Source organism: Corvus moneduloides, chromosome 4 (genome assembly GCF_009650955.1).
Source record: "Corvus moneduloides isolate bCorMon1 chromosome 4, bCorMon1.pri, whole genome shotgun sequence".
NCBI classification, from domain to species: domain Eukaryota; kingdom Metazoa; phylum Chordata; class Aves; order Passeriformes; family Corvidae; genus Corvus; species Corvus moneduloides.
This window is the reverse complement of record NC_045479.1, coordinates 6,438,253-6,465,050: the sequence shown is the minus strand read 5'-3', so window position 1 is coordinate 6,465,050 and position 26,798 is coordinate 6,438,253. Positions and strand designations below refer to the sequence as shown.

At 44.2% G+C, this 26,798-nt stretch overlaps 1 protein-coding gene across 4 annotated transcripts in view; it reads right to left on the bottom strand.

Moving 5' to 3' along the window:
* The window catches only part of NINJ2 (ninjurin 2), a 45,959-nt gene extending 26,032 nt beyond the window's left edge, over nucleotides 1-19,927 (bottom strand). The window contains exon 1 of one of the 4 annotated variants that reach the window (XM_032105188.1): nucleotides 19,634-19,927. In XM_032105188.1, coding sequence (XP_031961079.1) covers nucleotides 19,634-19,666 — 33 coding nt within the window. In that variant the 5' untranslated portion in view covers nucleotides 19,667-19,927. Of the gene's footprint in view, nucleotides 1-855; nucleotides 937-17,473; nucleotides 17,552-19,633 lie in introns of those variants that run through there. The other 3 variants (XM_032105187.1, XM_032105190.1, XM_032105189.1) reach the window with 3 other exon arrangements.
* Nucleotides 19,928-26,798: the final 6,871 nt, after the last annotated feature.

Below are 26,798 nucleotides of genomic sequence, written 5' to 3'. Positions count from 1 at the left end.
GGATGATTGCATAGAGACATTGAATGCATGCCACTGGTGAATAATAGCATATATAGTGGACACTGATTCCAAAAGAAATTTTCATGTGTTGAGCTATCAAATTATATTTTGGCAAAAAACGTGGTGGTTAGCATTATATTTTGTGGTCAAATGATGTCAGCCTCTGTGGACCAGCTGGGTCTACAGAATGAAGAATTAAGGGCTTGCTATCAGAAATGCCCTGTCCCTGTAGATAGTCAGGTCACTGGAATGTTAGCAAAATCACTGCAGCAGATCTCAGCTTTTCCAGCTACAGCTGGGGTAAGGGATAGCTGCTACTGCAAACAGAGCATGAGTACTTTTCAAAATGCATTTAATCCCTTGGAGTACACCTAGAAATAGAGGGGGAAATGGAGAAAGCACTTCTTACCTCAGCTATACATTTGACGGTTAAATGAACAAGCAGCCCCATTCAGACTGCCTTGTGTTCTGGACAGCTTGCAAGTCTGCACTCTCAGGAGTAGAATCTTGAACTCACTGAGAAATCACTGCCATGTGGAAACGACATCTCCATATGAAAGAAATTATTGCAGCTACCTGGAAAAATGCACAGAAAGGACCTTCCTGGCAGTTCTTTTCCTTTGGGAATCCAGGCTCCCATAGAGAGACAGAGCACAATGAAATCTAGTAGTGGTGTCAGTACAAATGGTTTTCATCCTGTTCATTTCTTTCCATGCCAAAGACCCCCCCCCAAACCCTTTCTGCTACTGTGGCAGGAGGTTATGCAATGTGCAAGCCTTACAGACGTGTCTGAAAGTTCCTGAGGAGTAAAGTAGATGCTGCTCCACCACCATTTCCCCCCATGACCCCACATACCACAATCATCTTTAGCACGAGTGCTCAGTCAACGTCCTGTTGCGTCTTGACACAGAAGGAGTAGCTCATTCCAGTGGGAATGTTTACTGTGTCTTGAGGATGTCCCAGCTGAAATGCTTTAACTATCTACTTCCAGCATCCCTTCATCAGAGTCAATCAGAAAGGCTCACGTGGCTCCCTGTGGAACCCCTCATGATGGGATAGGGTTGGATGTGCCTTATTTGCCTAATGGCTGCCTCCAGGCCTGCCCCTGCTCCTGTGCTCCTTGTGCCCATGCTTCATTCTGCCACTGCCTCCGGGCTTATCATCCATCTCACCCATCTCCTCTTACTCACATCTCTGCGTGTTTCCCAGGTTGCCGTGTATTCTTGGGTGCTTTGGTTTGGTACAGCAAGAAATCCTGTGTGCTGCCATTTTTTATTATTATTATTATTATTATTATAATAAAGAAATTCTGCAGGTACAAAGAGATTAGCAAGTGCATGAAGGAGTGAACAAAGAGAGAGCTTTTTTGAGGGAAAAAAAGGCTATTGATGCAAACGAATCAAAGTTGGCATCAAATTTCATAACTCAAAACCACTATCAAACCAGGCTCAAGGGAATCAGGAAAATAATAAATCCCTACACAGTACTGAAGCCAAAGTTGATCACATATTTCTTAATAACAAGTTACTAGAAGAAATGTTGCGTTAACGAGGCTGAGATGAGTTATCACCCCTGCCATTCAGCAGCACTATCAAACTCCTCTCGTAAAGGACCAGATTAAAGTCCAGCAGATGTGGTAGCCTGACCCTTGTAAATCATCTTCTCCCCACCATAAGAGTGGCCTTATTGGTACTGATAAGTGAGTGGGATTCATTGAAATCTACTTTAGATTAGAAAGGGAAGGGTTGGGGTTTTTTTTTCCTAAAGTAAGATGGAGAAACCATTTTCCTTTCGTTTCCATTCACAATAAACAGAGTGTGACTCAGGATAGTTGGGAAAACCCACGAGCTGAAAAGCTGGATACCTGTTAGGAACTCGAGTGAAAGACCAAGAAAGGCTTTGTAAGTGTCAGCTCCATGTGTCTCTGGAGCACTTCTTGCTTTGTCTCGTATACAAGTCGTAGGAGGGAATTGATAATTTCAAGCTCAAGCCCCCTCAGTGACAACAAATAGAGTCAAATTATGAATCTGCTTTGTTGCCTCAGGAGAGAAGTCCCTTTCTCATAGAGTGGAGGTTGAAGAGTTCCAGATGTCCTCCAGGTTATAGGCGGAGGTACTGAATGTAAATCATGCCTTTCTTTCCGACCCCTGTGGGTTTGGCTGGAAATGCAAATGTCCTTGCTATTTTACACTTCAGATATTTAGCAATGCTTCTCACACCAAGAGAAGTTTTAAATCAGCAATTTAAAAACCTAAAAGAAGAAAGGCTAATACCCATGTTATTCTTAATTAGTAAGCCAGAGCAATTGTGTATAACTAAATCAGAGCCTGGAGTGTGAATTTTGCAGGAGTTACAAAGTGATGATTAATCCCTAAGTGAGGATTCCTCTCCTGTTCTTTAAAATCAGGAATTGTTCTTCCTCTTAGCAGAGGAAAAAACTTTGTTAAATTATGTTTGCCAAATCCTACTGGCAAATATTCTGGCTGGTAAAGACAAAAACTGTTGTGCTATTAATGCATCAAAATTAATTATGCCAGTATAACTGGTTATCTTTGGCACAAGTACAGAGCTTGAGGGACCAGACATGGGGCTGCCCTCTTTGTTACCATGGTAGACAATTATGAAAGGAGTACAGATCTGGACTTGCATAACTCAAAAGCAGTTCTGACCAGATTGTAAATTTCCAGGTTAAGAGTAAAAGAAATATTCCTTTCTCAAAAGCTGTCGTTTAGGACCCAGAAGGAATCTGACCCATTTGCAGGGGAAAAAAAAATATTACAGTTGAAAGAGGTACGATCAATGTTGTACTACAAAGGAATTTTCACAAACCACTCTGAAAAATCCACTCAACTTGCACTTACCCTGGTACAAGGTGGTAAAAGTAACTTAGATATGGCATGAGATTGGTATTTTTAGCTTGAACTTCTCTGGCCATATCTTCTATATTTGGGGCTGAATATGCAAGCAAAGTAGTGAGCTGCTTCTGTGAGACTGCAGTAAACTTTTCAGCCTGGGTGGGATGGTGTGGTCTGGGTAAGATGGTATTTGTTGCTTTAGATATCTGCTTTTCTTGAAATTGAAGCTTGGTCAAATTGTGATCACTTATAGGTACAGCAAGGTAAACAAATAACATCTGGGATGTGGAAATATCTTTTCTACTTCCCAAGAATTAAAAGCACCTCTTTTGATAATCCCATGGGTGCAAGGCTGCAGAAACTTCATCGGGAAGTGGCAGGCAACAGTGAGCCTGATACATAAAGATATATCAGCAAAATAGTCAGTAAGGTTTTGTGTCTCCTGATTATAAAGGAACTTCCTCAAACTTATCTGCAGAGCTGCCTGCAGTGAGTAGTTGAAGCACACGTAAGCAGTGTGCCAAGCAGCGTGCTCTTTGCGTGTGCCAGATGTAAGCAAGCAGTGATTTATGTGTGCAAATGCCTCTGTGAATACGTGCACACGAGCTCATAGGGAATTTAACAGGAGAGCTTTCGAAAACTTGAATTCTGAGCTGCTTCCCACAACTTGTTTGTTCTTTCACATTAGAACAGGCTCTGCTTCTGAAAAGATACAGAGTGGAACTTCACAAGAAGCCGAGGGGATAAGAGTTGTAGCTCAGTAACAAATGGAGGTGAATGCTGGTGAGTCATCTGCTCAGTTTTGAGGGCAGATGGCTGGACAAGAAATCGCAAAACATTCTTTTAACACCACAAAAATCTCTCTAATCTCTGACCATAACTATAGGGCTGTTCAAAAGCAGAATCTGGAAGGATGGGAGCAGTTCATTTTCTCAGAATTTAGCTTCCAAATACAGCTGCTAAGACCAATTTGTAAACTTCTAACCTGTGTCTAACAACAGCCCTTCCACATCTGTCACCTCTGTACAGGAGCTGAGTGCCAAAAGGAACAAATGCCTGTGCATTTGTAGGGAGCCAAAAACACTCCAGTGATGCTGGCGTTGAAGGTCCTTTAAGGATCCTGACCAGGTGCCCTCCAGCTCTAGGGCATGCAAAACTGGACAGAGAAAATGGACTTGAATGCCACAGTGACTCATGATGCTTGTTGAGCTTCTCTGTATTTTAGCTTAGTGATGGATGCTGTCTCAAGCCACAGGGAAGCCATGTGGGTATATCTGATAGGGAGTAAAGCATTACACAGCCCTTAGAGGCTGTGATGCCCTGCCATCGTGGAATGTTCAACCCATAAAAACTATCCCAGTTGTGTGTCATCAATTCTAATTGCCCCGCTTCGTTCTTTTGTGGTATTGTATAATACATCTCTAAGAGGCCAGAAATATTCTCTCTTCTGCATTTGCAGCCGAATACAACTTCAGAATTACACCAGTTATTCTGCTAATCTGCCTCCTGACTTGGCTGAATTATCTCAGAAAGTAGCTATGGTCAACAATAAGAAAAAAGTGAAACTAGCGGCCACAGAGTATCTTCTGTACAACTCTGAGGGTTACACCTTGTAGCTATGGTGATCTAAGAGTCCAGAGCAAATGCTCCTGCTGTGAGTCTTGTGCTCTCTTGCACTTTTGCTTTCGTAAGACTCTCTTCTGAGCCAAACCAGCTCAATAAGATAAGCTAAATTAAAATAAATAAATAAAATCTTTTAAAAAATTAGAAAGAGAGCATTTTCTCCAGCTTTAATGAGCTGAATTATCTGTGAGAAGGGTTCGGCAAATTCCAGCACAAGGGCAAGGTGGGCTGTGTCTCTGGGAGCAGGAGATAAGGAGGGAGCAAAGGGTCATAGGCTGAAGTGGAGCAGGGCCTCCCCCTTTTGGGAGCAGCAAGCCATTAGATCATCCTGATATCTAATCTTTCTGGTTGTTAGTCACTGCTTAGACTGGGGGTGTCTTGACAAAGCCTTCGTTGCTATTGTTGTTACCCTTATGACACAGAGGAAACATGACTGGTTTCTCATCATTTCCTTCGTGTAAGCAGTGAGTAGGAATTTCAGTGTCTCCGTACCCCAGGCAATGACTACTCAACAGCTTTTGCTGTCTGAGGAGAGTGCTGGGCTGGGAAATGAGAAAGGTGTTGACTCTGAAAGTGGCTACAAAGAGCAAGATGTAATCCTCATGTGAAATATAAACTGAGAGACCCTGAGGAAAAGAACCACTTTATCTCCATGTATGTTGTCCTCTTGAGGTCACTTAGGTAAGGTCAGGGCAGCAACATTTGATGATATGTTCGTGCCAAAAAGTCATATGCAACCCAATTCAGCCATAAAAACTGTTAATGATGCAGTAGAAGCTGTATTTCGCTGCAGGTTTTGCTACTGTGGCACCACAAGCAACATCTTCACAGTATGGCATATGAAATATAGGCTGAGATTCATATGTGGCCCAGAGTGATGCAGAATTTCAGGTTTTGTGAAAGGTGTCCACTCTGTGGAGTAGCTGCCCTGCAGAGATGAGCTCACATTACAAAGTAAAAGTCTGGATCCAAAACTTCCAGCAATTCACAAGCAGCCTACACCAATCTCTCACTTCCAGTCCATAATTTTTCATACACTTATATACGGTTATGTGCATATTTAGAGTCCGGACTAGGCTCAGTAAACATACAAGAGCGTGCCAAGAAGGAATTGAAGCACAGTACATAGAATTTCACATTAGAATCAAGTAGGTGTGAATGAACTCCCCAAGTGCTCTGTGTATTTGCACAGTGCAATCGTGGGTTGCCTGGTTTGGGTGCTCAGATTGTGTATGTGGAATGGCAGCAGTTGATTTACTGAAAACATTAAGAAATACATTACAATGCCTGTGGAAGTTCTCCATGAAGAATGTTCCCAAGCTTGCCTTTACATGTTAACTCTTTTCTGTGTGCCCTCTGAAGTCTGTACACAGTAACCTATTTTCTACATGGCCAAATCAGTGGCAGTATCTGTGGAGCATCAGTTTCATTTGCCCCTCCTCAAGAAGCTCGTTCATCATTTGCAGTGAGCCTTAGATAAAAGACCCTTCATCTGTGTAAAATATTATTATCGTTGTTGTTGTTAGGCTAGTGTTTTCAGAGGGTTTTATTGGAACCTGATGTCCTGCCAAAAGTAACACCCTGGGAATCTTTCAACAACTGTTCCTGGGTGTTCTGTAGATTACTGCTGTTTTCTCATACACTGTCCCTGGGAATTACATTCTCAGATTAGAAGAACGTCCGTCCCCTTCCCCCTGTGAAAAGAACTGCTGTTCTGGCTCTATATTAAAGGATTAGGATAGTGGTTTTTTCTGGTGACTTATTATTCAGGTTGTGTTTTGTTTTCTCATTAACCCCTTTGCAAAACAGGTTCAAAATGTAAAATAAGATTGATGTGTGAATGATCTTGTAGCATTATGCAAACACTTTGCATAGCTGACAATGGCCAGTTAAAGGAGGACTGGTGGAAAATTGGTTGCAGACATTCAGTCAGCAACTTTCAACCCTGCAGAGACAAAGAACCTTTAAGAGCTAACTTTATAATGAGGAGCTATAGTACAGCATGGCAGAAATTAAAGGGAGGCCCAAATCTTTCCCTTAGTGACAGTTGTGTTTTTCTGAGATCTCCTGAGTAGACGTTGCTTTGAGAGACCTTTGGAAAGAGGTGTAGCAAATGAGGCCTTCCTAGGAGACTGTATTGGGGAAGCAAATACCTCAGAGCCAGAATAGGAATGGGAGGAGATTAAAGCAGAATAACCATTCCTCTGAAAATTGAACGCCCAGATTCTGCAAATAGTCTCGTTCTGAAGAAAGCATTCACATTCATAACTGAACACGTTAAGTTTTTGGAGTGGGAAAACAAAGCTTTGCAGGAACTGAAGTTTCTTATGATTCCTTTCTCACTGTACCTAGCATTTATCCTGTAGTTTCTCCCTTCAAGATGGCCAAAGGACAGAAGAAGTGGGAACCACTGATGCAGAACAAATGCCCTGGATTTCAGGTGGAGTTCACTCAGTGTGCATCGTGTACCAAAGCTGGATCCTTGTAAGGGGATAGCCAAAATGCTGTGTCCAAATGAAATCCTTAATGTTTGAGGAGGGATGAAAGAGATAGGGAGGAGGAAGAAAAATCCTGGACCATGTAGGGCAGGCTGGGCACTGAATGACAGTGTTTGAAGGGCAGTTGTGGTGGTCTTTAATTGGCCTGGGCTTAGACAAAGGGCTCATATTAGCTCCCAGTTCTAGTTATGCATTGAAACATTTACACATACCTAGCACAAAATGATTGAGGAGTTTATCCCTGTGGTTTATTCACGTCTGATCACACCCTTTCTTTCTGGGTTTCTGCCTCCCCCCGCAGAGCTCACCCCTGTTGGAGCAGCTCAGCTTTACTGTCAATATGTTGTGCAGCAGCCTTGGGGTTTTGTGGTGCCTTTCTGTGCACCCACTACAGTCTTTTTTGTTGTTGTTGTTCTTTCCCTGAAAAAAAAAAATCCAAATAAAACCCAACAGAAAGAAATGCCAGTTTGCCTCTTTTTCTTATCCATGGCATCTCATATTCTGTTTCAGCACCCTGATACTCTGTTTGAGGCTGCTGCTAGCACGACCAGAGAAAAGTGGGCAACAGAAACTTTTTTGCACTTATTAGTATGATTGTCATGACCAGTGACTTTTAATATATATTTATCCCTACCTGACAGGGAGATAAATATTTAGTGAAATCATTTTAATTGTTCTCTCCAGTTTTTGACTCTGGCACCAAACAGTTTTGTTTTCTTGGGCCTTTTGAAGACCTTTTACCTTGTAATCCATCTTCTGCCCTCCCTACATCATCTCAACACCTCAGCTCTGCAGCACTTGAGTACAGAATGTGAATTTCCCTCTGCTCACAGGTATCAACATGTTAGCATTGGCTGTGTTCGTAACGCGTGTGCCTTGGGCAAAAGGCAGACTGAATGCTGCTTTGTAACAGATACAACATTCCCACAATTTTGTGTCCACAAAGTATCATCTACAGCCCAACCAAGAGGAGTCACAGAGTCCTAATGCCCTTCGCAATGCACCGAGAAGAGGGCCTTTAAAGGACACAGATGTTTCCACACAAAGATTGTGATCAGTAAATCACAGCCTTCTCTTAGCCTGTGTGTTTGGCTGGTCCTGACACAAACTTCCCACAAGTACGGCTCTCATTTCTGCTGAATCAGCCTTACAATTACGCCCACTGAGCAGATGATAACAAGAGAGAAGTACTTTGTCAGTGTGCAGGGTACAAATGTATCATGTGTATGGAATTGTATCATCTGTATGGAATTGACTGATACAGCTGGAGGAGTTACTCGGCCAGATACTGCCCCTCAGTTCTCAGAGAGGTCAAGAGTAGCACTGGAGACAGCGTCTTTTGATTTAGGGATAGCCACTGGGAACAGCACCTGCCAGCCATATCTGCATCTCTATGTACCCACAATGTACTCCATAAACAGATTTATCAACCCATGGACATGCATGTTTAATGTACAGGGCTTGTGGTAAAGCTCAGTGTTCCTTGCTCTTGCATAACTCCTTTGAGGTTTAGTTGGCTGAACTTTACTTTTCATAAGTCATTTGATAATATGTAAAACAAAAAAATGGGAGGAACATAAAAATGATATTAGGCACACCAATAACAGACTGACCAGGCTCCTAGCTGAGAAACAAGTTCTCATCAGATAGGAAAACACAGGAAGGGGAACAAAGGAAGAAAAAAAATTGCTTTTGGATCAAAATAAGGAGGAATGTATTGTTATAATTTGCAGCCACAGAGTGATGCATCTTTTTTTTTTTTTTTTTTAGCCATTCTTTGCTGTTGGCGATGACAGGGACACCTTTCCCTGCATCTGGCCAAGCGTCTGAGTCAGCTGCTCCCCCAGGAGAGATAATGTCCCTGTTTGTTGTTGTGTGAGTGAGCAAGAGGAAGCGCTTTGGGACGGCCCTGCTCCACCCTGGCCGTAAGCACCTGAGTTCACCACCACGCTGGCCCGCAGCCGAGCCCCGAGCCCACTCCCCTTCCCAGGGAGGGGCCTGCAAGGGAACTGCAGCTTTGCCACGGCCCAGAAAAGGGAACACCATAGGACTGACCCTGTTCAGTAACTCAGGGTGATGGCTGGGGGCTTGTGGCTGAAGGCAGGGCAGAGGGGCTTGGAAATGAATCAGAGGGCTCCTCAAGTCAATGTCACTAGCCAAAAGCTAGTCTAATTAGTAGCCACCAAGACTTGTTGCCATCTGCTCTTGAGTTGCCTGTCTGAGCCTGGTCCTGGGTTCAAATCTCTACACATGGATAAAGATCTACAGCGTGCCTGATAGCTCCTTTTCTTACGGTCTCAGCAGAATAACTGGGTGTTAGATCAGCTCAGAGACAAAACACACCTCTTGCTACACTTGGTAGCTCAGAGTAGGGGCAAGCGGGGCGCTCCATCTTCTCTGGTTTCTGAGGACAGAGTCTCTGTTTTCTGCATCTGCTCCCCTCATTTGGCTTACTAACGTTCATAGTCTGTGATTTTATGGCACACACCCTGCTGGAGCTCTCTTCTGGGGCTGTACTCCTCTTTTTTTTCCCTTCTCCTTCGTGATTTGCTCCCTGTGCTTACTTAGTGAGGTTTTGGTGTATTTGTTTTGGTATGGGTTTTTTTCTTCTTTTTTATTTTTTTTTCCCTGCTTCTGGGATGCTGAAATTATTCCTTCCTCTGAACATGTGTTAGCTTTTTGTATTTTGGTAGGCCCATATCTCTTTCACCCAATATCTGTGTAGCTGCACCTGGATATGAGTAGTTTTCTGCCTCAAACTCCGTTGCACCCTGGCTCCTCGTAGGAGAAGGAGGTAAGAGGGGCTTTTATTGTACCAGTGGACTTTGCCCATCCCTCTCTGGATCTGAACAGGCCAGCATTATTTCACAAGTGCTAAATCCACTCACAATGGTTTTAAATGGTTGAGCTGCTGAGCCAGCTGAACAGCAAACACCAGAGGGGAAACCACATTTCGTGAGCGCTTCAGATTCCTTCAGACTGTACGTGGAGCCATTAGGAGCAAAGTAAAAGCCCTTTGACACAACTCCCTTCGGCAACTTTTTCACAACCACATGCCAAAAATAGGGGCTGGCTAAGGAATTGGTCCAGAGTCAGCTCCCAAGAATCTAGCACGTGAAGATGGAGTTCAAATCTGTTCTGGTTAAAAGAAAACAGCAGCACATTCTGTTTTCTTGTAGCATATCAATCCTTTGCTGGATGTCTCCCTGATCAGCGTGGATTGGCAGTCAAGGTATCACCATGGGCAAAAGATGAGAAAAGCCCCAAGTGCCAATGTTAGGTAGGAATAGTTTCTATTGCATTCGTATCTGTTAACTGTTTTCCTTATTTTTTACACCTAAGTGAAGAACCCAGATTGTCTATCTGTTGTCTTCTGATAATCATAGACTAACTAGATCTTCAGCTAACATAATCAGCCAAGAAATATTCAAGAATTCAAGCAATTATCCCATTGCAATAAGACAGATAAGCCTGTCTAAAGGAGCTGCTATTTCTGTCTCTGTCCAGACATATTCCCTAATGAACTTCTTTCACAATGATCTGGGTTAGCTTAGACACTCAGTGATGGAGGTTTCCTAGCCCAGACAGTCTTGATAGAGTGATTACTTTGAGCGTTGCATTGAGGCAGCAACAATAATTGATGGTGGTCATGAGGAAGGATGAACCTCCCTGTTTAAACTTCAGTCAGCAAAAACCATGTGGCCACAGCCTGAAGTCACTCAGGGACGTGCAGGAACATTTCATCTTGAATCAGCCAGAAGGAGGTGCAAAGTTCAAGTTGAAAAGTTGCATCAAGAACCTGAGTGGTCATTCTGAGTCAGAATTTCTGTTTAACATAGTTCAGCTTGTTTCGCTTTGGGGTTTCATCCTACACCACTGTGGTCAAGTGACTCTAGTTCCAGCAAGAGAGAGGTGTGAACAGAGCTCGGTGCCTGAACTTTTGAAAGTGTGTCAAAATTTGTTTCCAACTGATGTTGAAGTTAACATTCAGCAGGGAAGGAATTGTGTGTGGTCTCTTGCTGACAACTTCAATTAATGCTCTTCTTTACATTGTGTGAATTAACATCTTTAATGGTTTCATCGAAAATTGTTAGAGATTAAGAATTTAGCCAGTGAGAACAAAGATGAAACCAAAGACTACTGCTGCTCCGTGGCCATTCACCCATCCAGAACTGCTCAGTCTTTCCTTCCTCCTTCTGTCACCTTCTACTGCTGTGTCCTTGGGTACGTCAGTGGTCATTTAACCATCTCTGCCTGACTTAATATCAGTAAAATAGGCAGGAAAACAGCTCTTGCTCCATGTGGAGATTGCGAAATTAAATTCATTGATAGTCATAGCACGCTTGGAGAACGAGGGACAGAAGAACCTGGTTCTCACACAAATCCTGGGAAAGCATTGCTGTGCTGTTATTTTCTGCAGAAATACACCTTCAGTAAAACATAGGTTACAGAAGAATGGCTGGTGCCCTTTGGCTCTTGTTAGATTGGTAGGAGCAGTTGTTTTTCTCTCATAATCAAGGTCTCTGGTGAATTTGGGCCTTTTTTTAAATCTCACAAAATATTATTCAATTATGTGACTGCAAAAGAGAAAGCTGCGGCAAATATGCATAAATATTAGGGAAAAAATAAAGAAAAAACCAAGAGAGCATGAACAAGCCACAAACCAGTACATTATCTCATTTTCTTGTTCTCATTTCTCTAAACCTGCCAACAGGATTCCCCCAGAATTTCCAGCACTCACTGAACCTTGACCCAAGCAGCTTCATGAGAAATTTCGTCCCCAAGGGTTATGTTGGATAGCAAGTTCTAAGATCCTGAGTATAATGGTTTTCACAGCTGTAATTACAGACTCACGTATCTGATTCATGTAATTTGACAAGGAATTATAGCTTGGCTAGTTCAAAGCAGTGTGTCAAGGTGGATGGTAACTGGTGATGTGGATCTTGCAGCCTCTGCACACGGGCCCTTCCATCATTCTGGGGTCCAATTCAGACGTTTCTGTTATATGTTTACATACCTGAGGCAGTCTAGATTACAGTCGTAGAGCTCATTTCTTGTCTTGCCTTTCCTCACAGACAGTTTTATAAACATTTGACTCACAAGCCAGGCATAGGGAAATGGCAGTGAAAATGCCCATTCACCCTTTTGTACTTGGAGAAGCTCACACTTCTGTGTGTGGTTATTGTATGCCTGCAGCACTGCCCATTTTTGGTTCTCAGAAGAGAAACAGAGCAAATTAATACAGATTTTACAGGAAGGGCTGAGAAATGGTGACATGGACTGGAGGCTTCCATTTTCGGTGGTCCAGGGAGGGGAGGTGCTGTACCCGTGTGGCAGCTGGGGGCAAACAGAGAGAAGCACATGCATGGATTAGCTCTTGGGCACAGGCTGGAATGAAGGTGAGAAGGGCAACTATTTGACAAAAGATAGAAAAATTCAATTTAGGTGTGTTTTGGCAGGTATTTCATGCTGCAGAGGATTCCCACTCACAAAGATGTCTCAGTGGGAGGTTTTGTTGTCGGCCAGCCAGGAGAGCTGTGTTGCCACCACCATAACCAGGGTTATGATTACTCACTAAAACCAACACTCCTTGTGCACTCAGACCTGCAAGGTGCAAGTGTGGGTGGATGTATCTGTATCTCGGTGTGTGAAATGGCTGCCTGGCAAGAGATGGTGCCCCTGAGGGCTGTGGCTGAGGAGGAGATGGTGCAACAAGAGAAGTGGCACTGGTGGCCAACGAGCAGGCCAGGCCAAGCTGGTGGAGCGGCGCGGGGCGGCAGGCTGGTTGTCCTGGCATGGTTTGGTGTGGCTGATGGCTGACCTTGTCCCCCAAACAGGGTGTGACCATGCTGACGTGCTGTCACTCAGTGGATCATGGGCCCCTGAGTGTCCCCTCAATCCCCCCGTGCTGCACAGGTGCCATCTTGTCACCCCAGGTCCTGTGCCAGTTCACCTCCTTCCCATCCCCACAGGGAGAGCCTGTGCCCCCTGGGCCTTGCTCCCTCTCTGCTCTCCCTGCTTCAGTTGTACAAGCTTTACAAAGAAATTCTGTTATTCTTAATAGACTTTTATAGCAGTCAAGCTCTGGGGTTCTCTTCCCTTACCTCAGGGTGTGTGGCAGCACCCCCTGACCCAGGTCATTCCCTCCTTCCCTCCCAATTTTCTCTTCAGAAGTGTCTGGACTTCATCAGATTGCTTTCACAGAGCCCATTTTTTGTCCCCCTCTACTTTTAATATTTGAGTTGTGACCTGAGCTCTGGCTGTGCTATGGTCATCAGCCATGTCCAGTGCACAGTGTGGGACCAGGCTCCCTCCCTCCCAAAAGACATTGCTACTTTTCTTTCACTGCCCCTCTACAAGGTGGAGTGTGAGGATCCAGGTCACACTGGTGTAAGGATGCTCCAAGGGTATATTTAACTCCACACGTGCCTCATCTTCCCCACATGCCTTAAAACCCTGAGGCCAGTTCCTCAGGGTGAAAAATACTATTCCTGTGTTCAGGAAGGGCCTAAGCAAACATTCACCCTAAGTGGGAAAGCTGGCCATGCCCAGGTAGAGCAGGCAGGAGGAATGGAAAGGGAACAGGAGAAATACTGCATCTGACAATAGAACCAAGGACCAATTAGTACTGATGGCGAGAAATAGTCTCCTCCTTCTCAGCACGTGTGCTCACACTTGTCTGTGTCCTAGTGTGAGTGTTGCTGCTTTCTGGGACCAGCATAGGTAGTGCTACGCAGACTTTTGGGTCCTGGCAGCTGGGGAACAAAAGCATAGGATCACTCTTGCTCCAAAGTGTAGTAATCTATTTCACACCTGTCTTTTGACCAACCGGGGCAGAGTGAATCTCTGCCCAAGCCCTGTAAAGGCTTTACTCTCAAGGAGCAGCCTGAAATCTTGCAGTCTGGGTGGCGTCCACTAGTGAGAGCAATCATTGTTACTGCTAGGGCCTTCCCTGCTTCTCCCACTGGCTACACCAAGACCTGAACCTTCAGATTACTGGTCTGAAGTGAGGAGTAGCTGCCACTGAAAGGAGATATTCTGTTGCCTCTCCATGCTCTCATGGCCACGCAGTCCCAGTCATGGGCAGGTATGGGATCCTCCCAGGAACCACTGCAGGACAGCAAACCAGAACATTACCCCTGCCAAAAAGTGTTTCATTTTCTTTGAATGTATCTCTCTGAACCAGCTTTGCCAGAGTCAAATGAATATCAAAGGTGATGGAGTGTAACCCTGGGAGTGGGGTCCTGTTTGAAAGGCTGGAGTACCTGAGTTAGTTTAGTTAAAAACACAGTGAGGTAAACTCTCAGACTCTTGATAACTGGACTGCACACAATGTACAAAGATGTGACAGAAATGGATTTTTCTGAAGCACTTAGGTTTCTTTTTGAAAGGCTCTTTCTCAGTGCAGACCAGGCCCCAATTACAGAACCCAGATAATGCTACAGAGGTCCACTGGGGCAGGCACTTTGCTTCATTGGCCGTACAAGACTGCCACTATTCTAGAAAATGGCTGAAGGAGAGGAGAGGTCCTGGAGCACTAGAAAATACAGACTGGCTGCTGCTGCAGGAGCAGGCAAACACATGCCCAAAACAGGAACCTGTAAGCACATCACAGCCTTGAGGCACAAGTTAAAGCCACAAAACACCAAAAATCTGAAAGTCTAACCCAGCTGTGAACACTCTCTCTGCATGCCCTTATCAGGTCTAGACTGAAAGTGGGATGTGAAAGATGGGATTTACTGTGATGAGGGGGACTTTCCAATAGTTTTGTGGGCATTTTGGAAAAGTCCACACTGTTACACCTATAGCTAACTATTTATCTGCCTTTCTAAAATCTGCCTGCTGTAGATCTGGCCAAAAACTGAGCACTGGAAGTAAACTATGCAATTACTTGAAATCTTTTTTTCTTGCAAGTTACTTGTAAACCTGTCTTTATTTCCACAGATGTATTTTCCATTCAAGGTATTCATGAAGCAACTTCTGCCAAAAAATTTCAGTGTAGGGTCTGTTTTCCAGAATGATTATTTTAGCTGTTTACTCTTTTTACTTTTGAAGTATGAATGATTCCCTAAATGGTGAGGTATTACTTCTGCTTCTCATCCCAGAGGATTGTAAATTTTTTTTATCCAAAGACTGAGAAACTATAAAAAGAAAGACACAACATACAGTATATAACCTCTTTTGCAATATGACCATGGATGACATTTCATCCGGCGCGCATCCCTTAAACACCCATTTGTACAGAACATAACACCCATGCAAGAAAACATAAAAATATAAACCTAATAAAACTATGGAGCCATTTAATGTCAGCCCCAATCTTTGCTCTGCTCTGCAATATCCATCTGGGGCTCTAACAGACCTAGCTGTGGCAATATGTGTGAGTGTTACTGGTTTCAGCTGTCCCCAGAGCTTCTCCCGGTTACTGCTGCTGTGGTGGGAGTGGTGGAGCGGATGTTCTCTCAGTCACTCCCATTCAAGGGCTGGGACATTAGCTCAGATCACCGATGAAACGGGGTTGTGTTAAGATGCCAGACCGTGAGCTGCAGCAGCTGAGGTACACAGCTAAACAGATTTAATGGGCCTTTTGCTGCTGAAAAGAGCTGTCCTGTATGGCTGTCTCCTCCCCTGCCCCCCCTGCCAATCTCTATGGAAGGGTTGGAGGCGAGAGTCAGGGGGGACAATAGCATGAAGAAGTGCAGACAAGTCAGTCAGAGTGTTTCTATCAAAGCCATACTTCTAATTTATAAACCTGTGCTTCCTGAAGTAAGAGGAGACTGGTGACGGGATCTTGTTGGATTGTTTTGTTTCTATCCCAAATGTGTTTTTCAGATCCCAGCTACCTCAGGATGTACTCTGCTATACCTCACCAGGATACTGCTCTCTGCCTGGTTTCTTGTCAGTGGCAGGTGTTTAATAGAGGAAGGTGAAAGTTTCTCTTGGAAGCCACAAAGAGAGACGTCCGGGGAGAAAAATGCATCTTTCAGATTAAATACTGTCAAAGTTTTATCTTTTAATATGTAAATTAGTATTTTTAATTAAAATACTTTCATTCCAGTTTTATTTATTTTCTTAGCACTTGACTGGCTGGCATAAATCAGGTAAGGCTGCACAGTCTTGTGCCTTTTTTCTATTTCAGCACCATTTCTTTTTTGCATCTGTCTCTGCACCGTTTGAGGTTTTGTTGGTCTTCCTAGAAGTCAGAATGGAAAAAAGACTCCTTAGAAACACACAGAACAAGAGAATTTTTGTAAGGGAGAAGGTGGGTTAACGGGAGATACTTCTTGCTGTTAAAAAGCAGTCCTAGGTGTCACTTATGGAGAGCTGGTGTCTAACTTCTCTCACACAAGCTGCCACTTGTACTCTGGTCGGCAATTGTGCCATTGCCTGTAGGGAACTGAAAAGCATATTTATTTTTATCCTGCTACTGGCTTATGGAATTTGAAGGTACCTTTTTTAGCTTGCATAACTGTAAATATTGTTACTGGACCTCCCAACCTCTTTTAAATGTTTGCTCGCCCCAATATTTGACCTTGTAACCTGCCCCAGGAGATGGCAAATTCCACAGGCTGATGACATGCTGGATGAGGGAGTCCTGTTACAGACACTTTCAATTTTGCTGAGTGAGCTCCTGTTCATGCTTCAGAATAATCAAAAAACATTGGGGACTGATCAGTTCTCCTTAGAGCCTTCTTAAATCTTGATTGCCTTTTCCTGCTGTCTCCAACGTGAGCACAAAGGTCCATTGTTTTAATTTTAGTTACCTGCCTAGCCTGTCCATGTCAATGTTGTGTAAGACATGCTAGGAAGTACTGTGCAGCTGCTTCGGGCACAGGACCCTCGGTCTATAAATAAAAGTTCCTATTTCTATATTGTATCATAGTTAACTTTCAAAACTGTTCCTGCTGCTCCATCCAGGAGCTCTTTGAGGAGGAGTGAGTCGCGTTACAGCGTGCAGTGCACATTCCCTGAGATCTTCGCAGACCCACAGCTGGAAACTTCCAAGAAGATACCTGCTCTGCATTCACTGCTCGGAGCAGGGACTCTAAAGAGGCTTTGAAATGTACTTTCCACTGAATAACACTTTTTTTTCCTCTGCCACTGACCACTCCTCCCCTCACCTCACACTTGTCAAGTCAAGTCATTTACAGGACTCTCTGCTTGTCTCAGCTGTTGCCCTGAACCCAGATTCAGGATTCTGCAAACTACACCAATTTGTCATGAATGGGGATTTAGATCACTTCAAGAATCATCATCAAAGATATTTGTGAAAGTGATTTTAATACGATGTTGTAAAAATGTGACTTAAAATATTCGATGGCAAGCTTCACTCTGCTATTATACAGCACAATCATTTGAACAATGATTCGAAACTACTAAGGCACAAGTCAAAGTTAGCAAGAAAAGAAATCAAAGTTACCAAGATAAAATCAAAGTTACCAGGGCACAACTCAAAGTTACCATATGACAAGGTTATGTGCAGTATCAATCACTTACCAAAGATCTGCTGCTGGTAAAAGGTCTCTGCTTTGAGGAGCAACCCTGAGGGTCGTCACAGTAAAGGGGAAATCACTGCCATGCAGTCAGGCTGCTTAGCCAGGAGAGCTAAAGAAGTCTCACTCAGGCCTTTATTTATAGAATAAAGTGGTTGGCTTGTAGTCAAATTGCATGTGATAGTAAAGGTATGCATGAGACTCCTTGTACCCACAACTTTCTTTGTTCCTTGATAAATGAGTCTTGGAAGAGCCACTCGCTATTCATGTGTTAATCGCATGATTGGTGTTCCAAGCTCATGCCTCGATGCTCACTGGGTCAACTCTGCTCCTTTGTGGGTTTTCAGAGAGCAGATTGAAACCAGAGTTGCTCTTGCTCCATTTGCAGCTCAGGCCTTTACATCCTTTGGAGTCCGAACCAAACTACGTTCGTTTGGTTAAGGGGTTTTATCCATCACACCAGTGGGTGACACTGCCTCCCCTGGCACTGTGTATTTCCTGATCACAAGTGTGCAGGAGTCTGTGTGCATTCACCTGTGTTTTGTACTGCCTGCTGACTTCCCTGGGAGGCGTCACAAAGAAAATCTTGGCAGCACAGTTATTCTTGGGGCAGTCTGTGTAGTGGTGCACGCTCTACACCTCCCTGCTCTAGAAACAGATAGGATGTTCTTTTCAGTCTGGCAACTCAAGGAACCTTTGACCTTCTGGGCTTACTTCTCTGAGTATTGTAAAGGCCGATGATGCTGGTGATCACTTTTGGCTCTTCACTTAACCTCAAGATGGGTTGAAAGAGAAAACTTCAAACCCCAGATTTTTCAGTAGTTTATGAGACTTTTAATCAGTGAAGCTGATTTTTTTCATCTATTATACCTGGACTTCATGATAAACCTGAAACTTTCCATTGAGCGATTTAATATACAAGTGTTAATTTGACCTTTTTGTTTAGCATAATTTTCTTGTCCTCTCTTTACCACTAGTTCCTGGCTTAATGACATCTATATTTTTCCCCTTATTGTCTAGTTCTAGGAAAGACTAACCTTTATCTCTGCCAGTCCTTAATAAAGTACATTTTCACCAACTGTTCATCCTCCTCACTTATTGTGTCTATTATTGAGCATAGCTACTCCCAGGCCTTCAAAAGCTGCTCTGCACCTCACATCTCAGTGGAGATAGATTCTGCAGGTTTGGAGAGTCTCAGTCCTCCTTTCTAGTTAAGGATAATGGTCCTGATTATTTCCAAGGGCACAAATCTTACCATCTTAATTTCTTTGACGCAGGCCGAAGAAATAAAAGTTGTGACCCCAGATAAACTTCCCCACTGCCAAGTCTAAGGATGATTGAGACCATTTCAGACAGAAAAATCATCTGCAAAATTTGGACCCTGATGCCACCTACTCCGGGCTGGAAGCTGTGCCCTAGGCAATGCTTCATATTTTTCCCTTCTCCACAGTTGTCTGAAGTGCAGATCTGGACTTGACCTTCTAAGGTTTGATGGGTCTTTGTGATCTGGGCTTTTGATTCCATTTCATCTCTAACAGTCTCTTTTTTCCAAACCCTTGGGTAGTTGCCCTTTCCGAGAACGCACGCTGCGCATAAGAAACACCCTTCTTAAAAAATACAAACACTCAGAATAGGAACACAGAGAACTGAAAGAGCTTCACCAAGAAGTTTTGTTTCTCTATAAACCCTACATAGGAAACCTTGGCCTCTGCACTCCCTCAGTATTTGCTGTATTTATTTCCTTTTCTCCTCTCCAGATTGAGAGTACTTTCTGCCAAACAGAGGAAGGCTTTGTGAGATGAGGGACAGATCAGACTTATGCAGCTTGTAGAGTATGTGCTGCCTCCTTCTGAGGGCTGAAGGCTAATCTCTTCCTCTGCTGTCCCTCCTTCCCTAAAAAGCATCTCTTTTTAGTAATGTCCCTCTTCTTACCCTTATTTTTTTGGAAAAAGGCTCATAATTGCTCTTGGCAGAACACAGCAGACATCCTGCCGCTGGTTTCTCTTCCAAGGGGAGCAGAGGAAAAAAGCAGAACTGAGTTTTCAAAGGAAATTGGCTGCCAAAGCTGAGGAGCAAATGATAGGAGCAGTGGATATTTCCCCCAAACTGGGGCTCTTCCCCCCCGCTTCTCCCTCCCACAGGTATTTCCCCAAGATGGACTCACGCGAGGATTGGTGTTGTCCCTTTCCGAGGCCATCCTCCTGCCCCCGGTCTCTTCCCCAGCAGCCGCAGCGGAGCGCAGCGCCCTGTGCTCCCGGAGACTCCCTCTGTGCTGGACCAGGACGCAGCTGCTGGAACAGACCTGCTATTCATGTGCCGGCGGCCGCCCGCCTTGGCATGGGCTGGGGGGCGAGAGAGGGGGCGGCAGCCAATTCTTCATTGTCCAGGCAGCCCTGGAACAAGTGCCCCTCTTAGACTTTCCATGACACTCGTGTTCATTGCGTGTCTGCGCTACCTCTGCGAGCCCAGCTGAGCCCCATGAGCTCACTTGGGCAGGGACACGGTGATGCAGCCAGTGTACCAAGAGGTTCCTGGCATGGGCTGTGCGGCCACAGCAGCCATCCCCATCTCTTCCCTCTCTCCCCAGCACACAGCAGAATGTACAGATGAAACACTAAGGGGTGAAGAAACGAGGTCCAGAAAGTTGTGCCTGCTAACTGCTGCTGCTAAGATAGTGTTACAGCTCAGAGAAAATTCGCACTTTACTCTTTTTACAGTCCCTTCTTCTCATTTTTCTCCCCAGCCCTTCCTTTCCCCTCCCCAACACTTTTTTTTTAGTTGAATTTGATATGTCTGGTCTTAGCTGAAATGAAATCTTGCTTTTCGCTGAAGTTAAAAACAACTACGAATGACACTGGAATGGAAATGTGCGCAGCCGGAATCAAGCCACAGTGTAGAAAAACATGTTGTTATTATTGTTTGGTGGGTTCCTCAGGCAGAAAAATCAGCAATATTTCTCTAGATTTTAGAGAAAGTGCTACTGTGTGCTACTTGCAGATCAGGTAGGCGTGTTTGGCTTTTGAAGGAGAATTTCTGTAGTTACAGTATCATAGAAAATTTATGGTGAGGAATATATTCTGTTTAAACAGTTCAGCCAAATGCATGTTCTAATACTCGAGCCTGCCTAAAAGTGCTGACAAGTCTGTCAGTAGACGATCCTGTTGCATTGATGCTTCCCAGCAAAAGGCCTCATTTTGCAGTGAGAATACTAGTGCTTAGTACTGCAAGTTCATTTCAAAGTGCTGATGAATTTAACCTCTCTGCATTCCTCTTAAACAGCTTTTTTTTCAAACTTACAGATATATGAGCTGAAGCAGTGAGATGCGTTAGGGACCGGGCTTGTGTTACACAGGAAAACAGGGCTAGGATACAGCTCATTTCATCCTTAGGATTTGGCCTAAGGCTGAAAGCCCATCAGGAACCATGAGGCTGATGCTACAATCAAAAGCCACCACCAAGGTTCCTACTTTTGAATGAAAATTAAGACCCCTGTCTCTTGTTATCACCGAGGTGATTATTTGAATTCTGCAGGAAAGTGGAGGTGAGGAGAAAGAGGTTACTCATTGCTACTCTCTAGCACCTGTTGGCTTTTGCCGTTTTTTCCCCTTAATATAAAGAGCATTTAACCCCAAATGCAGCCATCTGCTGCTGCTGTTGACTTGCTGTCCTGATAGGAACCTGTATGTTAACTAAAATTCTCTGTGAGTATACTGCTGCACAGATGCTAATATAGATAATTACCTGTTTTAAATTACTTTTTTTTACTGTAGTCTATAAAAAGATGTTATGGTTGATCAAGTAATAAATACATGTTGCTTATTAATAGATAATTTACACTGGGTGGGTGCCAACAGTATTTGTTAAGGCACTCCTGGGAGTTCAAAGGACTTAATCTTGTACAGGTCCTTTGTGAACAGGCTTCCAGCAAACAGCCCATGAAAGCTGGCCAAAGTTTTTTGAGTTTCTACATGTGACATAGGCATAAAACCAACTACAAAATATTTTCTGGTGGGCAGACAGGAATGAAGTATCTATGATTTCATTTAGAAGATAAACAAATATTACCAGTGCACAGACTTCAGACAGGACTGCATGCCATATAGAAATGTGCCTTTTTAAAACTGTTTGTTCTGAATATATCTAAATGCCACGCTAGGAGGTTTTTCTTTTAACACACTCTCCAGAGAGGTACTGCAAAGAGTAGTAATCTCGTACTATGCCCTGAGAGTACGTACAGAAATCAGTCAAAACTTACGGCAACCCCTGTGTCCTTGTAGGTCCTTCAATCAAACGGGGTCCTCATTTCCCTCTCCCAGGACAACGTGAGAGGAGCTTTCTGCAAAGTGTGTTAGTGGTGATGGCTGTACCAACCTCCCTGGAAATGGTAGGAGCCAAACATATTAAAATGAGAAAACTTCAAATGATAAAATTGCTCTTGGAAATGATTTGTCTGTCATTAATAGCAAAGCTCAGAGCCAAAAAATGTGAGAAGAGAGGGGAGTGGGTTTGTTTTAAAGAGGGTTGTAATAGCTGCCCAAGAACGGAGTGCCTCAATGAACACAGTTATTTAGATATACTAATTTCTAACTGTGATTACAAAGAACCACATTTTTCAAAGTATCTTTCCAGTAACTGTTAATTATGATGCAAGAATGCACCATTGTAATGGTCTAAAGACTATGGCACAGAAAATGCAGCCCAGCTTCTAGAAGGGATTGTGTGACATGAGTAGTAGCACTCAGCAGTTTTAGACTAAACAGCCCCTGAACTCTCTTCCAGTCCTTTGTATAACATAAGGCAAGTGGGACACCTTTAAAACCTGGCTGTTCTAGTGGCTGTTGATTGATTAGAGAGTCTTTCTGGTATGGCATGCTAGAGACGGCCAGGGGAAGAGCAGTGTTCCTTGAAAGGAGGGTGGGGAGTATCTGGGGCATGACGGAAAACAAGTCCGTGATTTTCCTTGCAAGATCAGCCCACGCCAGCTGAGAGCAGAGGGGAGGCTCTGCAGATCAGCCACCTTCGCCTGGGAGGAGCACGCGTGGCAGAGTTGCTTATTTCCACCCCCATCCTCTTCCCTCCCTTATGCCAGCCAAAGTGCTTGTGCAGCCACCCAAGAAACCAGACAGAACTTCTTCCAGCTGGAAGGGAAAATAAAGTTGCAGGCTATTTTTTTGGCTGGGATCAGCTCCCTGACCTGGTTCCGCGCATAACTGCGCAAACACTTCCACTGGCAGTAGGGAGGGTGTCCGGTGGGAAATGGAAAAAGCAGCTGGGAGTGGAGGAGGGTGGGGACAAGCCGGTTCCAGCAGCATTGCTGCTGGATGTGTAACCACAGCGCTGCAGTGCTGGTGCCACCACTGGGGCTGGCCTCTGACAGGCAACGTGGGAAGGAGAGCTGAAGTTTGTGGGCTTCAGCTCTTTGCAGTAGAGACTGCTGGCCGCAGGAAGCAGCCATGCTTCCTGAAGACTGAGTTCCTCGCAGAAAATGCTCTCCCCTCCTCTCCCAGCTTTGTTGCAGCACTTCAGAGAGTGTCCAAGATGGCAACAGTTTCTGTAGGACAACTGCTCCTGTAACAGGGTGACTTCACTTCCTAACTCTTCCGAGGCCTTCGTCTTGCATTACAAAAGTGGGTTGGGTTTGGTTTTGAGACGCTCTTTCTCCACCCTGTAATTTTGGGTGACCTCTGCTCTATCTCAGGAGACAAGAGTGTTACTGATCTACTATGAGTGCCTTCACCTGACTCCCTGGGAAGATGGGAATACAGCCTGACCTGTTTAGCCTTACAGAATGAAAACCAAGAGGGATACTGATGCCAGCTACTGAGCTGGAAAACTCTAGAGAGATAGAAATGCAGCAGTAGCACAGGAACTGATTGATAAACTGGCCAAGAAAAAATGCTGGGTTAGAAAGTAGAGGAAGGTTCTTGGCTGCCTAAGTGCTGATGTTCTGAAGAAACCAGCCAGTGAGAGTAGCAAGGACAAGCAAGTGAACCAGACTGGGGATGGAGTTTGCTGAGCTTGCCACAAGGATTACCTGCTACAGCTGCCTGTGACAGCAGGGACTGCCCCTGCAAACCCTTCTTGTCCCAGGTCCTGTTTTCTGTGTTTCACTGGTGGAGGAGCAAAGCTCAGCTAAACTGTAGTGCATGCTACTGCAAAAGTGAAGGCAAGTGACCAGGTAGGCAAAGGCCCATTTTCTGTAGTTTCCTTAGGAATATTAGTCCTTTTAATTACTGGTAGGGTGATAGCTGCGGGTTGGCCAGGCCAGCTTCACCTTTTATAGGAGAGAGCCACAGAGAACAGCCTAGTGTTTAGAAGAGTCATAATCTCAAGGAAGCCTCTGGAGGCAAGGAACACACACGTGCAAGTAGCACTTCTAAAATTCTCCCAGAGGGTGATAAATGAACACGTACTTCTCCAATGAATCGTTAAATTTTATGAAAGCAAGGCTAGAAAGGATATTAAAGAGTCACCTGTTCCTTCTCCAGCTCCAAGAGAGTGGAGTGCTTGTGGTACCCACAGATGTTGATCCAGCCTGCTTTGGAAGTGCTCCAGACATGTTGATTTCCAAGACAACCTACCCCAGTGCTTCAGTAACACCATTCTAACAGTTACAAGCGGTTTTGCTGATACTTAATAAAAAAAAGTCCCTGCTGCAATTTTAGCCTGTTATTCTTATCCTCTCCACGTGGGAGAGAAGAGATTATTTCCTTCCTCTTTGCTACAGCCGTTTACATTTTTGAGGACTGTTATCATGTCTCTGTTCAGTCTTCTCTGTATTTAAGAAAACAAAAATTCTTTTGCCGTCTCCTCATAGGTTATATTTCATAGGTCTCTGAGTGCTGTTGTTGCTATCTGAACCCTTTCCTGTTAAATTATCAGAGAGTTTTGGACTGCTGGGAGTCTGCATTAGCACAGGTGAAAATGGTCATAGGAGTGCAGGTGAGAGAGATAATAGAGGAATAATCTTTTGTGTATTTGGATTGATAATGGGAGTCTGGAGCATAGACTGTAATTATTGTGGGGTCTGACTGAGTAGGAGTTTTCTGTTTGTCCTTGAGAGAAAATCACTATTTTCCTCCAGAAGGCCTGAAAGATCCTAGACAAGAAAAAATCTTTTAGCACTCTTCAGCTTTTTAAAATGTTGTGGTAAACCACAGCCAGAGTGAGAATAAAGGTGGATCAGGTTGTAAGGAGCCCAAGGTCACCTCCTGAAGCTCACGTAGCTGACTATTGATGATTCCCAGAAATCCTAGCAGCCCAGGCTTGCTTTGTCTCACAAAGGAAGGATTTGTGCCGTTTGGAGGATAGCTTCTTAAGCCTCAGTGTTCTTTCCTGGTTGCTAGACTATTAGATTTTTTTCTCCCTTAGTCAAAAATTTGCACTGGAAAGGTAGGTTAGGAATATTAATTAACCCTGGCAGAAGATATCACTCCAGAAACAGAGAGTTTAGTTTGACTACAGCCTGACTGGCAGTTTCTTGAGCTCTTTGAGAGCTTGAGTGGACAAATAACTCCCATGTCAAGCCTTATCTTCAACACGGGAAGGTGTGAGAGGTTAGAAAAGGGTTATGTGCATTCCAACACACACCCCCTCTCTTTAGCAGCTCAGCCACAGCCTACAGAAATTACAGGTTGCTTCACGCTCTCTTTTTGTCTCCTTAGCTCGAGACAGACTGATACTTGAAACTCTTTCAACACAGTGGGTCAGGAGGCACGCACATGTGCCCCCCTGCACACACACAGCCCCCCGTTACATGATCATTGTTAACGTTGCGTGATCTTTCAGTGAGCCCTACCACAGACTTCTCTCCTGAGTTCTCAGGTGATTACCAAAACATCTTACATTCTACTTCTAAACCTAAAACCTGCTGAGAGCTAAACTTCCTTGTGGATATTTCTACTGACTTCAGTGCTTGCAGCCTTGGTCCATATCTGAGTTTGGCCTCAGCCCCAGCCTTGCTGTGCCTGGCAGCTTTGAAAGACATTTTCCAGGATAAATCTTGGAAAACTCATCTAATTAAGAGTCCCTCTTACAAGCTTCTTTAACTTTTCTTCTGAAAGTCTCTGAATCTGGCCCTTGCGAACTGGGCAAAATAAGACTCTTCGTCTCTTCCCCCTTTTTGCTGGAACCAAGTCTTCCCTGACTCTGACCCTGGCAGCAGACCTTCCTGTGAGCACATTTTGCATGCGGTGAACAAATCTGCCTGGTTCCCTATGTGGCATTTCACCTGTATGACATTTTACCAAGGACCTAGAATGTGAAGCTTGAACACAACTGGGGTGTTCACACAGACTAATTCATAATATTCGGGTCGCTCTGATGTGCTTCAGCTGGAGTTGAAAGCATTTTGAAAGCAGGAAGGGAATAAGTCCTCTGCAGTGAACAATTCCCAGATTCCTTCTCCTGCACCCTCCCTCCTTCCAGTGTTCACCCCCATCTCTCTACCCACAGCCTCAGAGAACTGACCCAGCAGTAAGCCGAGGGGTAAATCTGGAAATAGTATGTTAATGGCATTCCCTTCTGCCACCTTTGTTTATTCCCGTCCTAATGCCATACACTAAATACAAAAGAAACCCTCAGCCTTGCTAACTCTCTCCCTTCCCCCATCTCTGCCCTCCTGACAAAGTTTCCAAATAAACCTTGAAAGCCACTATCAGTTGTAAAACGTCTAATCAATGAAAGACACTGGAGTCAGTAATATGAAACCCTTTGCCTCAAGATCTCAGAGTTTTTTACTGAACTTCAGTCTTTAAGGTCAGGCATTCTCGCTGCTGTTTGGCTTGATGTTCATTGAATGCAAAGTCAAACAAGGGGCAACCCTGAGTAGGTTATTCCTCTGTTTACAAAGCAAGCAGCTTACTGACTTCTGGCAAAGTAGAGTTTAAAAGGCCATCCTCACCTAAAGGGACACGGAGAAAAATAGGGAGAGATTTTGTACAGCAGGATCTGGAGCATCATTCTCAGTGGGCTGCCTTGTCCCCAGAGTATTGATGAGCTGCAGACAACTGAAGCAGCAGTGGCTGCAAGACAGTGAAAACGTAATTTGCAAATAAATGTTTTAAAAGAAAAGCGTGTGGAGGGTAACTAAAGTCAGCACCTCCTACAAAGCCCCTTTAAATCCACAAAAGGTCCCCTTGACTACAGTTAGCTTTACAGCAGCCCTGAAGGGAGACAGCAGCGCAGGGGGAGATTCCGTCAGTGTTTGAAACAGGAGGGAGGAGGGAAGTTATTTAACAGGGTAAAAATACAAGGACAGTGGGATGAGATAAAACCAGCAGCCCCTGACAATGACCAACACGTTTACTAATGTTTCAGCATCATGTCTC